Source organism: Bos indicus x Bos taurus, chromosome 12 (genome assembly GCF_003369695.1).
Source record: "Bos indicus x Bos taurus breed Angus x Brahman F1 hybrid chromosome 12, Bos_hybrid_MaternalHap_v2.0, whole genome shotgun sequence".
In the NCBI taxonomy this organism is placed as follows: Eukaryota; Metazoa; Chordata; class Mammalia; order Artiodactyla; family Bovidae; genus Bos; species Bos indicus x Bos taurus.
In genome coordinates, this window is record NC_040087.1 from 21241822 (window position 1) to 21255625 (window position 13804).

General features: G+C 43.0%; 1 protein-coding gene across 4 annotated transcripts in view; it reads right to left on the bottom strand.

Annotated features, from left to right (window-relative positions):
- LOC113902270 (serine/threonine-protein kinase Nek5-like) overlaps nucleotides 1–13804 on the bottom strand; it is a 63501-nt gene that overhangs the window by 12165 nt on the left and 37532 nt on the right. The window contains exons 16-20 of one of the 4 annotated variants that reach the window (XM_027557324.1): nucleotides 11181–11273; nucleotides 8153–8233; nucleotides 7858–7926; nucleotides 4632–4758; nucleotides 92–226 (exon numbers count right to left, since the gene is read on the bottom strand). In XM_027557324.1, coding sequence (XP_027413125.1) covers nucleotides 92–226; nucleotides 4632–4758; nucleotides 7858–7926; nucleotides 8153–8233; nucleotides 11181–11273 — 505 coding nt within the window. Of the gene's footprint in view, nucleotides 1–91; nucleotides 227–4631; nucleotides 4759–7857; nucleotides 7927–8152; nucleotides 8240–11180; nucleotides 11274–13804 lie in introns of all 4 variants that reach the window. The other 3 variants (XM_027557323.1, XM_027557325.1, XM_027557326.1) reach the window with 3 other exon arrangements.

The following is a 13804-nucleotide window of genomic DNA, read 5'->3' on the forward strand; positions in this document are numbered from 1 at the left end:
GAGTGAGCACTGGCATTTGGGGTGAACACAGCTGTGTCTGGGGCCTCTCTCTCCTCTTGCTGATGATTTAAGCCACTGATGTCAGCCTCACCCTCAGGCATGGTGGAGCAGGTGGAGCAGGTGGAGGTGACGTCGGCCAAGGCCATCATTTGCAGCAGAGTCTGAGGAGCTCCTGGGGCCCACTGTCTCCTGTACTGTGCAGCAGTGGCATCCGGAATGCACAACTCTGGGCATAAGGAAATAACTCGTTCATCTCAAAGCAGCAAAGTGTGACTAATAGCACCAAATGGTTCTTAGGAAACCTGGAATCCATCAGCTGGCACATTCAAAAACAGAAGTCACCACCATCCTTCTAATACAGATTATTATGGACTGAATGTTTACACGCCCTCCCTCTCTCCCCTCCCCACCCCCCCACCAATTCAAATCTCCAAACCTCATGCCCAAGGTGATGATACTAGGAGGAGGGACTGCGGGGAGGTGATTAGGTCATGAGGGTGAAGCCTCATGAATATGAGTAACGCTCTTATGAAAGACACCCCAGAGAGCTCCCTCATCTTTTCCATTAAGGGTTGTTGTTCAGTTGGTGAGTCCTGTCAGCAACCCCATGGACTGCAGCAAACCAGGCTTCCCTGTCCTTCACTATCTCCTGGAGTTTGCTCAAATTCATGCCCACTGAGTTGGTGATGCCATCCAACCATCTCATCCTCTGTCATCCCCTTCTCTTCCCGCCTTCAATCTTTCCCAGCATCAGGGTCTTTTCCAATGAATCAGCTCTTCGCATCAGGTGGTCAAAGTATAGGAGCTTCAGCTTCTGCGTCAGTCCTTCCAATGAATATTCAGGACTGATTTCCTTTAGGATTGACTGGTTTGTGAGGACACAGCAAAAAGATGGAATTAGGCCCTCACCAGACCCTGAATCTACCAGCATCATGATCTTGGACTTTCCAGCCTCCAGAAATGTGTGAAATATTGAACAAATATTGTTAATAAGCCATCAAGTTTATGGTATTTGTTACTTCAGGCCACTGAACTTTTAAGTTCTGAAGTTATAAACAGGTTTAAAATTGTTTCATTTTTATTATTAACATTTGATTAATGCTAAAGAAATATTAACAGCACTGAATGAACAAATTCTTGAGGCATTATGTGAACCTTAGTAGTGTCCATGGAAATGCAACTATTCCATTACCTTACTTTATTTTTTGGCCACACTGTGGCATTCGGGACCTTAGTTCCCCAACTAGGGGTTGAACCTGTGCTCCCTGCAGTAGAAGCCCATATTCTTAACCACTGGACCAGCAGCCAAGTCCCCTACCTTAATTTCAAAAGTAACATGGTTTTTAGAAAACTTGTTGCTATGTTTCATTATAGGAAATTTGGAGATCAGATAAAGAAGAAAACCAAAATTTCCACAATCCCACTGTCCAGAAGACGATTACAGTTGCAAATTTTCCTTCCTGCATTTTGTTTTTGCTTCGTTTTGAAACAAAAAAAATAGGCCAAATACTATACCCTTTTATAATTTATTCTTTCTAATTAGTAACATATCCTATCTGAATTATTAAATATTGCTCTATACCACTATTTTAAAGCAAACTGGGTATCCTGATTTATGAATACATTTTAACTTAATTCTTTTTTGGTGGATTTTTAGATTGCTAGAATTTTTTACTATGATAAACAACACTATAATGAACTCATTTTTTACATTTATGACTATTTTCCCTAGGTAAAATATTGAAAATTACAATTCTAGGGGCTAGTAATATTTGCTTTACCAAAGCCTTTCATTGTTAAAGTTGAATCTATTACTAATTTATTCTGTGATTTTTTTTCCTATGTATTTTGAAGAGCAAATTCTTCCCTATTTGAAAGATACTCACATTTTCTTTCACTTTATTTTCTAACATACAGCTTCACTTGTCACATATAAACCCTTTGATTTTAGCTTGTATCATTATCTAGAGTCTGATTTCACAATTTTCCCAAATTGTTAACCAATTAGTTCTAGAGCATTTATTTAATTCTTTTTATTTAATTCCCATTGACATGATGTGACTTTTAGCATATGCTAAATTATGATACATACTAGAGTTTGTTTCTAAACTTTGTCTTTTTTCACTAATTTTTTTAAAATTTTGCTGCTAGTATCATATTGTTTTAATCACTGTAATTTATATAATATAGTTTGATATTTGGAAGACAAGTACCACTCACTGCTCTTCTTTTCTAGATTTTTTTGGCTAGTTAAGAATCTCCAAGGGACTTCCCTGGTGGTTCAGTGGTTAAGAATCTGCCTTCCAATGCAAGGGACAGGGGTATGAGCCCTGTTCGAGGAATTAAGATCCCATATGCCATGAGGCAACTAAGCCCTCAAGCTGCAACTACTCAGCTCAGGCACTACATCTAAGATCCGACACAGCCATAAATAAATAAATATTTTTTTAAAGGATCTCCAAGATTCTGCAATCTGCCAAGATCTCTTTACACCAGAAAAAACTCCTACTGTGCTTTTGACTGAAATTACCAAAAATCCACATATTTATTTGGAATGAATATTTCTAATATATAACAGTATTGGTGGTGTTGTTCAGTTGTCCAGTTGTGTCCAACTCTTCTCTACATTCATTCAGTCTTTAACTACCTCAGTAAAGTTTTATAGTTTCCTTCATTTGCTCTGCATGATTCTTGTGGAGCTTATTCCCAAGTTATAAGTACACACACATATACACTCACACACATATTTGCTATTGATACTGTCAATGAGATCTAAAGACCAACTGGGGAATATATTTGCAATAGGTATTTCAGGCAAAGGTTCTATTTAAATGAGTCTTATAAATTTAAAAAATGACATATTCAGTAGAAAAATAGATAAAGGATATGAGCACATAATTCACAAGAGAAAGACAGAGGTCAATAAACATATGGGAAATTGTTCAGCCTGCATAATAATCACAGCAACCCAGTTTAAATTGAGACCATTTTCAGTATCAAACTAATGATTAGTACTGGGGTTCAAAAAGCAGGTTCTGTGCCTCCTTTCACTGGTTCATGACAGTTCTATGATTGTGAAGGCAGACCAGGTGTCACTCATCTCTGAGGTCCCTTCCACCTAGCACAGTCTGGCACAACCTGGGGATTCTCTGTAAGAAGCCTGCTGAATTGAATACAGATTTTTCCAGGTGGAAGAGAGGCAAAGTGTATTATTCTAGGAAGAGGAAACTGAGCTGAGTCAGGCTGTGTAAATGCTCACATAGCTGCAAGAGAAGATGCGGTTCCAACAGGCTGTGTGGATCCATCATCAGTGCAAAAAGAGAAGGGGGGTGATCGAGCAGGATCAGGCCATGCAGCATAACATGTGTTACTTTGTGCCATGAACTGTATCCTATGAGCATTATCAAAACAAAATTTGAGCAGGGAACTCTACTCATATTTCATTTTGATAATGCCTCATTTCCACCTGGAAAAAAAAAATCTTTATTCGATTCAGCACAGGGAACTCTGCTCAGTGCTCTGTGGTGACTTAAATGGTAAGGAAATCCAAAAAAGAGGGGATATACGTGTAGATAGAGCTGATTCGCCTTGCTGCACAGTAGAAACGAACACACCATTGTAATGCAACAATACTCCAACAAAAATTAATTTTAAAAATTTGAGTAGGATAATAATATGACAAGATGACTATAGCAATATTTACAGAATGAAAGGGAAAGACTAGAGAAAAGAGGATGCATAGGAGAATAAGGCAGCTCTCCTATGAGTGAGGGGAAGGGAAAGGGAAAATTAGGGAAAGAGCATCTATTAAACTAAGCACCTAATATGTCCATTTTCACATTAGTCTTTGCAATAAGTCTGTGTGGCAAGCATTAGTATCCTCATTCCTAAGGGGAAACTGAGGTTCAGAGATTTTTTTTTTGCCACACAGCATAATGAGATCTTAGTTCCCCTACTAGGGATAGAACCCTGTAACCCCTGCATTGGGAGTGTGGAGTCTTAACCACTAGCCTACCAAGGAAGTGCCTGAGATTCAGAGATTTGAAGTAACATGTGAAAGGCTGCACAATCAAAAAGCAGCAATACTAGCTGGGATTGGAACTCTGTCTCCAAAGCCCATGCACTTCCTACAACATACACGGCTGAGACAGGACAGGGCAGAGAGAATGAAGGAGGAGGGAGACTCAGGACATCTCAGAGTAGAAACCACCCCAGGCACGACAGCAGGACCGTCAGCCTGGTGAGGGCGTCACCCAAAATAAAGACTCCCTGGGAAGAAAGCACTCAGAAGATTGATCGTACACGCACTGAGTTTGAGATGACAATAGGACTCGTCCATGGAGCCATCCAGGAGATCCTGAGAAAGGCAGATGAGTGTGGAGCTGCTGGTGGAGGAGTGGAAGCTGAGGGAGCAGCTGAAACTGCCCCGGGAGCAGTGCGGAGCAGAGAGGAGGCGGGTTTCTGGGGCTGTGATCTCTGTGGCGGGTGGAGTCAGGCCAGATTCCCCCCAGCTCAGGGAGGGGTGGGGGGCAGGGGACAGTCAGGTCACTGGAGATGAGTGAGGAGAGCATACGAGATGGGTTGTCAATAAAACAGTACCTTCTCATCTGCAGCCTTCAAGGGACACATACCTGCTTCTGGGCAACAGAGTGTTTCAAATGCTTGGTCTGTATAATCTTCCTGCCCCTTCATACATTTATATTCCATGAACTTCATGCCATCCTCAGAGGTCAAAGTTTCATTCAGTATATCCACTGCCTAAAGCAATTCCACAGTGTTTCATGAGAAATAAGCCACATTTTGGGAGGAAAAGTTTAAAAATTATTCTGTATTCCCAGGAGTAGCATTTACCAAGACATGCAATGAGTATTCAGTATATGTTTATCACATGAATCAATAGGCTTTGAAAGCTGGAACTATGTTGGAACAAGGCAGAAACAGGAATGTGTCTGTCCATTTCTTCTCTTTGTCAACCGTGACGAGCACTGATCATGTGGCAACTAATTTGATGCAGACGTCCTGCCTTCTATCTTATCCCCCTACTGTTCCATGCTGCTGCTGCTGCTGCTAAGTCGCTTCAGTCGTGTCCAACTCTGTGCGACCCCATAGACGGCAGCCCACCAGGCTCCCCCATCCCTGGGGTTCTCCAGGCAAGAATACTGGAGTGGGTTGCCATTTCCTTCTCCAATGCATGAAAGTGAAAAGTGAAAGTGAAGTTGCTCAGTCGTGTCCGACTCTTAGCGACCCCATGGACTGCAGCCTACCGGGCTCCTCCATCCATGGGATTTTCCAGGCAAGAGTACTGGAGTGGGGTGCCATGCTACGGGACTCTAAAGATGAGTTCATCCACGTCCTGCTTTAAGCTTTAACATTGCCAGTCAGGTCCCTAAAACTGCTCCTAACATTCCATTATTAATATTAAAATGATCACTCTGTTTCAAGCATATCAAAGCAAAGAAGAACACAGGATGAACAAATTGGTACATAAAACTTCTGGGACTCCATTCTTTTTTCTAGAAGGCCAACTTTGAAAATGTTAGTCACTCAGTCATGTCTGACTCTTTGCAATCCCATGGACAATAGCCTGCGAGGCTCCTCTGACCATGGGATTCTCCAGGCAAGAATACTGGACTGGGTTGCCACATCTCCTCCAGGCGATCTTCCCGACCCAGGGATCGAACCCTGGTTTCCTGCATTTCAAGTGGGTTCTTTACCGTCTGAGCCATCAGGGAAGCCAACTTTAGCACCTCATTTCACAGAAGCACTGGAGGGACCAGTCCTCAGCTTCCAACTCAGACCCTGGGTCCCCAGAGCTAACCCCTCTGGTACTCACAGCTCTGGGATACTTAGAGCCTAGCGGTTAGAGATGAGTGCTAACTACCAATACTCCACTTGCCGGGAGCCAGCACAGGAGTCCCCACCTATGACAAGGTCATGCAGGAGAGCTCTGATGGGCAAGGCGAGTCAGAGCTCGAGGGGTGCCCCCCTGGATCTGCCTGAGCGTGTACCCCAAAACCAGAATCTGTCTGTTTTACTATTTTATGACTTTACCAACTCCCCTGACATTAACAGGGGGCTATCCCCGACCACCTTTCTCTGAAGAAAATCAACTTCGAGCTCTAGTTAATAAGTCTCCTGGGCATAATGGGAATGTTTCAATTCAAACCCCTCTGATGACTTTCTAGCTTGCCTGACAGGTTTGTTCAGATTCCTGCAGCTACGCATGTGATTGTTCACAGCCCCCCAACCACGAGAGGCACGGGAAGCTTAAGATATTCTAACAATGCAGAGCTTCTCAGAGAGTTAAAATTGTTCGAATAGAACTAGTAGAGGATTTCTTTGTTGAGCTAATGCTTGCTGCCAAGTTTCCATATCCCTTACCTACTATGTCCCTGGGAGTGTATTGATCAATATAGTTGGTATATAGAAATGTAAGTAGTAGCTTTAATGTTTGTAACCTTGGACCCTTGAGTTAATTCTTTTCTTGTTATAGCCTACCACACTTTTGCCCTATAGGAATGCAACTTTATCTAATGCTTTCGGAGAGTGGCGCCAGACTTTAGAATAATCACCTGTAGAGAAAAATAAGTTTTCTGAAATAAGGGTCATAAAATGTTAACAGGTCTCCTGGCCAGAAGATGATGTAAATCACCTAAAGCTTTTGCATATGATAAGTTTGCAGAAAGAAAGCCTGGCTTCGATAAGGATCAAGGACTGCTGACCTTGCATGACTCTACCCCCACCCATTATCCTCTATGCACAACTTAAGGTATAAAAACTATTTTGGAAAATAAAGTGTGGGCCTTGCTCATCAGGCTTGGTCTCCCCGTGTCGTTCTTTCTTGCTTCCTTTTCTCTCCTTTTCTTCTCTATTTTTTCAGGCCAAAGTAATTGGAGCACGGGGGTCCTCTGAGACTACTTATTTGCCTGGGCTTCTAAGACCCACTCTAGCAGGCGCCCAAGGTGGGGCACCTTCAGCTATTCGAGAGGGCGCCTGCAGCCTCCATAGTCAGAGCAAGTTCGGTGCCGTGAACTTTATTAGTCTCCCACATAAACCAGTCAGGTCAAGCCTCTGTCTCTTTCTCCTTTTATCTATCCTTTAATTGCCAACGCCGTCCTCCCGAGGGAATCCCTGGTCCAACCGGGGCTGGACCCCAGTATCCACTGAAGTCTTTATGTAGCAAAATGCTGGTAAAATCTCAAAACTTACTGGAGCACAGAAGATTTTTAGGGCAGTGAAAATACTCTGTATGATTCTAAATACTCTGTATGATTCTATAATTTTATTCTAAAATAAAATAAATTATGTATTTGTATTTTGTTTTTAAAACTTTTTATTTCATATTAGAGTATAGTTGATTAACAATGTTCTGTTAGTTTCAAATGCATAGCAAAGTGATTCAGTTATACATATAAATGTATCTATTCTTTTTCAATTTCTAACTAGGTTCTTACAGAATATTGAGCAGGGTTCCCTATGCTATACAGCAGGCTCTTGTTGGTTATTCAACTTAAATATACATGCTCATTTATTTTAGGTGAGTTTATTAGTTTTTGACTATATATTAATATTATGTCTTCTATTTTAATCTGGCTATAATTTAAAAGTTACTGTTAGAAGGAAAATACCTTTTTTATAATAGCAAAGTAAAATGGAATAATCCATTTATATGAATAATCTCAATTTTAAAAAGAACAGAAGGTTAAGTATTTTGGAAGACTTGTCTGAACACTACAGATCCTTCTAGGAAGCTTTTAGTAAATTTTCCCTACCCTCTATGGGAAAATTTCATGAAATGTGCTACTAAGACACTTATTCTCTCATCTCTACTAATAGAAATTTAACTTAATGGCATACCTCTTCCTCTTGGAGGGTGTTTTCATCAGAAATACATTCATTTAAATTAATTTCAAATTTTAGCCCTCTCTAGAAGAAAGCAAGAAAAAAATCTTAGTTTTATAATCTAATGAAAATCTTAAAATTACAACTCCCAATTTGACACTACAGATACTTAAAACCATTAGTCTAACATCACAAAATAAGGCAATTCCATAAAATAGTAGGGGGTGAAATCCTGTAGGCAACTGGATTACAAGGTGCAGAGACCCAGCCAGACTTTTAATACAAAAATTTAAGACAAAATGTTTATTACCTGAGCTTTATGTTTTTGTTCCGAACTTTTACTTTCCTTTATGTTCTGAGGTTTAATTTGTTTTAAGTCTCTCTCAATATCCTGAAACTTAGAGAAAAAATAAAATCTAGCATTTACTATTGATCAAACAATTACATTTTCACCATTGCCGAATTCACAGCAGGGTCTATTTACATTATTTGATTTCTTGAATGAATCTGATGGTTGTTTTGAGAATAAAAGCATGCATTTTGCAAAGGAAAGTTAATGATAGTCTACTAAAAGCTTGGCCACAAGGTCCATTAACTTGAAATATTAATGCATTTAACACCAGCATTGCAACTCTACGGGGTGACAATATTTATCGCTTCAGTCCCATACAACCTAATCTAACTCAAGAATGTAATTTGGGGACTTCCCTGGTGATACAGTGGATAAGAATCCGCCTGCCAATGTAGGGGCCATGGGTTCGATCCCTGGTCTGGAAAGATTCCCATGCTTTGCAGCAACTAAGCCAAAGGGCCACAACTTCTGAGACCCGTGGCCCAGAGCCTGCGCTCTGCAACAAGAGAAGCCACCTCAATGAGAAGCCCACCCACCTCAATGAAGACTAGCTCCCGCTTGCTGCCACTCGAGAAAGCATGCAAGCAGCAGTGAAGACTCAATGCAACTAAAAATAAATAAATAAAAATTTTAAGAAGAGTGTAATTTTGACCATAAGATCCTTTCCTTAAGAAGCTTATGATCTTAATCAGGAAAACAAAAAAGTGCACAGCTCGTGATACTACAAAGGAAGGAGGGGAGGGTCTAAAAATTGATGGGTAATTTAGAGGAGGAAGAGAAGACTGTAAAAGTACTGACAAGAATTTCCAAAGAATGGTCAAGAGGTGAACTTTAGACCCTGAGCTTTCTTGGGGTTCAGTCCTGGGCCCTCTGCCGTTCTCTTCCTCAGTACATGGATGGTGGTGGTTTAGTCATTCAGTTGTGTCTGACTCTTGCGACCCCATGGTCGGTAGCCCACCAGGCTCCTCTGTCCATGGGATTCTCCAGCCAAGAATACCGGAGTGGGTTGCCATTTCCTTCTCCACAATACCCAGGGGTCTCATTTATTTCCAGGGATTTAAATGTGATCTTTATGCAATGACTCTTAAACATGTCTTTAAGAGTTGTCTTGTAATTCAGCTGCCTACTTGGTACCATCATCGCCTTAACATTCACCCCACAATCTCATATGGAGCGCCCACCGCGGACCAGACACTGCCCTGCACAATGGGATGGTGCAGAACGTGAATGTCCCTACTGACACACAGCTTACATTTTACTGGAGTAAAATAGGTAAATGAGTCAGCAAAGCAATGATGTCATTTCAGAATGTGTTAAGTGCCATAAAGTAAAGAAGGTTACAGTAATAGCCCAGAAAATGAGTAGAGGAGGACAGTAACGTAGGAAAAGCCTACCTGGCATTTGATGGGAGCCCTGGAATGGTGTTGGGCCCTGGCTAAGGAAGGTCTGTGGAAAGCATGTTCCAGGTGGAGGGAACAGCGGGGCAGAGACCTGAAGCAGGGATGTGGTCTCTCAGATCTTCCTGACTCAACACAGCCAAAGCGGAGCTCCTGAGGGTCCACCCCCCGACATACAAGCTTGCTCCTTACTCTTCCACATCTTGGTAAAATGTACTATTCCTTTCAAGCCAGAAATTTATGAGTCTCCATGTGTGTTTATATATATATATATATATTCCCCTGGAGAAAGGAATAGCAACCCACTCCAGCATTCCTGCCTGGAGGATCCTCATGGACAGAGGAGCCTGGCGGGCTATAGTCCATAGGGTTGCAAAGAGTTGGACACAACTAAACGACTAACACATACCTACACATAGATGTTAATTACTGCCTCGTCTGTGGACCACACCCTTTGCATGTACTTCACATCTATCAGTTTGAATTGTTATTGGTTGCCCCAGAACTCTGGGAAGGGTGTTTTCCTGCCTTGCAATGTTACACACTCTGAAACAAGACTCTGACTTCTGTTATCTTACTTGTATTTGTGAGGCTGGTTGTCTGATCTGACTGTGTAGTCTGATTGTCTCAATTGCATGAGAAGTGTCATATTGCTTTATTTCCCTTTGTGTGTGCATGCTAAGTCACTTCAGTTGTGTCCAACTCTTTGCGACCCTATGGACTGTAGCCCACCAGGCTCCTCTGTCCATGGGATTCTCCAGGCAAGCATACTGCAGTGGGTTGCTATGCCCGCCTCCAAGGGATCTTCCCGACCCAGGGGTCAAACTCATGTCAAACATATTAGACCCTGAAGCCCCATTCACCCCACTGGGTAGAAAATTCAACCTTAGTCCACTTTAGAGCTCTGAGCACCACCCCTTGTGGAAGTCCCCGGGTTTTCACAAAACGAAACACTCAGGGAGGCTGTTCAGCCTTCACTTCACTCAACATGGCTTCCTCTCACCTTCCCTCAATCAGGCCCTTGGGGCACTTCATTGAAGATGAAGGGAAAGACCTCCCAGAGGAAAAAAGAAAAGTCCTTTGTGAGCCATTTGATCATTCAGCTCTGCACAGTTCCCTTACCAAAAGGTAAGTTTGAAGATAAACTAACTGTGAGATTTATTAAGGGGTGTGTTTGAGATTCAGATTCAAACACCATCAGACAATAGAAATTTCTTCCACCCCGGAAGCAGTTCTCAAACAGCTGCACGAACTCACCAGCTAGCTCTTGATGACAAGATGCCTGGGTCCCACCCCAGACCATTTGGGATGGAGTCCAGGCATTTTAATTTTTTTTTTTTTTTGATTGCTCTGTTTTTTGTTTTTTTTGTGTGTGGAGCAGCACCCCACACAATGTGCCAGATCTTAGTTCCCCAACCAGGGATGGAACCCGCGCTCCTGCAGGAGTCTTAACAACTGGACCACCAGAGAGGGTCCTGATTGAGTTTTTTAAACTCTCCCCTGTGGTTCTACTGCACAAGGAGGGATGGGAACACAGGGCTGGAGCAGACTCACTGGGAAACACAGCATCGTCTAACAATAACCATCACCTGCACAGATGCTTCTTCCTCAGGTGCTTCATGGGGGATGGGCAGGTCGCTCTTCTTCACCAAGTAGGTTTTCCAGCTCATTTTTGAGTCCTCCTTCAACATAAATTATACACAATCCACAAGGTTGGTTCTGCGTTGGTTCTGAAGGCCACTTGCTGCCCCTCAGCTGCTAGACCTGAATAGGGTCTCGTGAGGACACTGGCCCAGGGAGGATCCGGGGGTGTGGCTGGAGAGAACGCCCTCATGGCCTCTGTTCTCTATGGCCACCTTCCGTTTCCCCCAAGGGCTTCTTTCCTGGCCTCTCTAGAAAAGTCTGCGTCCATCTTTCCTGCATGCAGGCTTCCCATCCCAGACCCGCCTTAAAAAACAGGGCTGAGGATAACACGAGGCTCTCCACCATTAACCAAACTACTGCTCTGGGCTTCCCAGGTGGTGCGAGTGGTAAAGAACCCACCTGCCACTGCAGGTAGAGGTGAGAGATGGGGGTTCGATCCCTGGGGTTGGGAAGATCCCCTGGAGGAGGGCATGGCAACCCACTCCAGTATTCTTGCCTGGAGAATCCCATGGACAAGAACCTGGAGGGTTACAATCCATAGGATTGCAAAGAATCAGACATGACTGAGCGACTTTGCACGCATGCACTGCTCTGGTGATAAGCATGTCCAGCCTGCCCCTCCCACGGCACCCTGGCCTGAAGCTTTGTGTGGTTCTTTCAGATGCCCTCCTCCTTAGCTCTGCCTCTCCAAACTCCACTCTGCTTCTCAGACCCATCTTCTGAGCCCCATCTCTCTTCTTCCAGAAAATTCTTCCACTAGCTCATCCCACTCATGTTCACTCACAGGGCTTAACCAGATTCAGTTATTCCAGCACTGCTTCACACATGCGTGTCTTATCTTTCCAGCTGTTTATGGGTAGAAGTGTCTATGCTGGAAAGGGTACAGGTTTTAGAATCAGTTGCTTATTTGTGTTTTGTGTGTGTTAGTCATTCAGTCGTGTCCTGCATTGCAGGCGGATTCTTTACCGTCTGAGCCATCAGGGGGCGTTACACAGTCTGCCTTGTAATATCTAAGTGACTTGAACTTCTCTGTCATGGGAAGTAAAGAAGATGTGGATATCAAAGCTCTAGTTCAGAGCCCAGTACATACAACCGAATTGTACCTCTGCTCATTTCACCTATATTCATTTATATATATATGCCCTCAGAGATGGGGGAGAGGGAAAGATCAATTTCAGCAGTGTGGGCAGTTCTACACAATAAGTGTGTAGTTCAAGTATGTGTGAGACAGGCTGTGTCCTCAATGGGACTCGGTACCCCCTGGCCTCTCATTGGAGGAGCATTCCAGGGTCCCGACGATGTTTCTAGTGTTTAAAAATGCATATGTTTTTCATGCAATGTGGTCTCCAGACACAAGCCAGCCATCTCATCTGGAGTTCTACTGAAAAAACAACCACCTAAGAAATAGAAGAATGAATCTCCAGTGTGGCTCCTTCAAAGGATATTTCAAGAATCATCTCAACGGTACTCAAATGTTGCCTTATATAGACTACCCCAGCATATGAGACTATTCCAGTGTGTGTGTGTGTGTGTGTGTGTGTGTGTGTGTGTGTGTGCATGCGCGCGTGCTCAGTCATGTCTGACTCTGCAACCCCGTGAACTGTAGCCTGTCAGGCTCCTCTGTCCATGGGATTCTCCAGGCAAGAATACTGGAGTGGATGGCCATTTCCTTCTCCAAAGGATCTTCCCGACCCAGGAATCAAATCCACGTCTCCTGCGTCTCCTGAATTGGCAGGTGGATTCTTTACCACTGAGCCACCTGGGATTCCGATGTAGCTAAATTCAGTAAATGCTCGTTGTTTTTCCTACCTCACAGGCATGAACTCACTTCCTGTCTCGAATCCAGTTCTGGAATAAAATACCTGCTTGGTCAATACTTATTGACTGACTCACAGGGAACACGATCAACCATATTTAATAGCAGGCTCTCTCCACTGAGACTCTCAGCCCCATCACCTTGTGCAGCCTCAGGTAAACCATAATTCAGTGGGGCTTCCATTACATCTGGCAGTTTTCCTATTTAAAAAAAAAGTTTGCCTGATAAAGTTTATCTTTTTGATGAGAAGATCATTACTCCCATGGGCCACAATTAATCAGCCTGTACTCTAGAGTCTGGGAACTGCAATTACTAAGTCCACACACACAGTTACTGAAGCCCACACGCCCTAGAGCCTGAGGTCTGCAGAGAAGCCCAAGCATGTAATGAAGAGGAGCCCCGGCCCGCCACAACTAGGAAAAACCCACACAGCAACAAAGACCCAGCATGGTCAAAAATAGTTAAATATCTAAAATTATTTTTTAAAAGATCATTACTGTTAATATCTGCTCAGTTTAGTTAGCTCTGAATCAATAGAACAACATTTTGTTTCCGTTTTTTAAACATTTATTTTGACATGGGCCATTTTTAAAGTCTTTATTGAATTCGTTACAATATTGTTTCTGTTTTATGCTTTGGATTTTTGGCCATGAGGCATGTGGGATCTAAGTTCCCTGACCAGGGATCGAACCCACACCCCCTGCATTGGAAAGAGAAGTCTTAACCACTGGACTGCCAGGGCAGTCCCTCAAC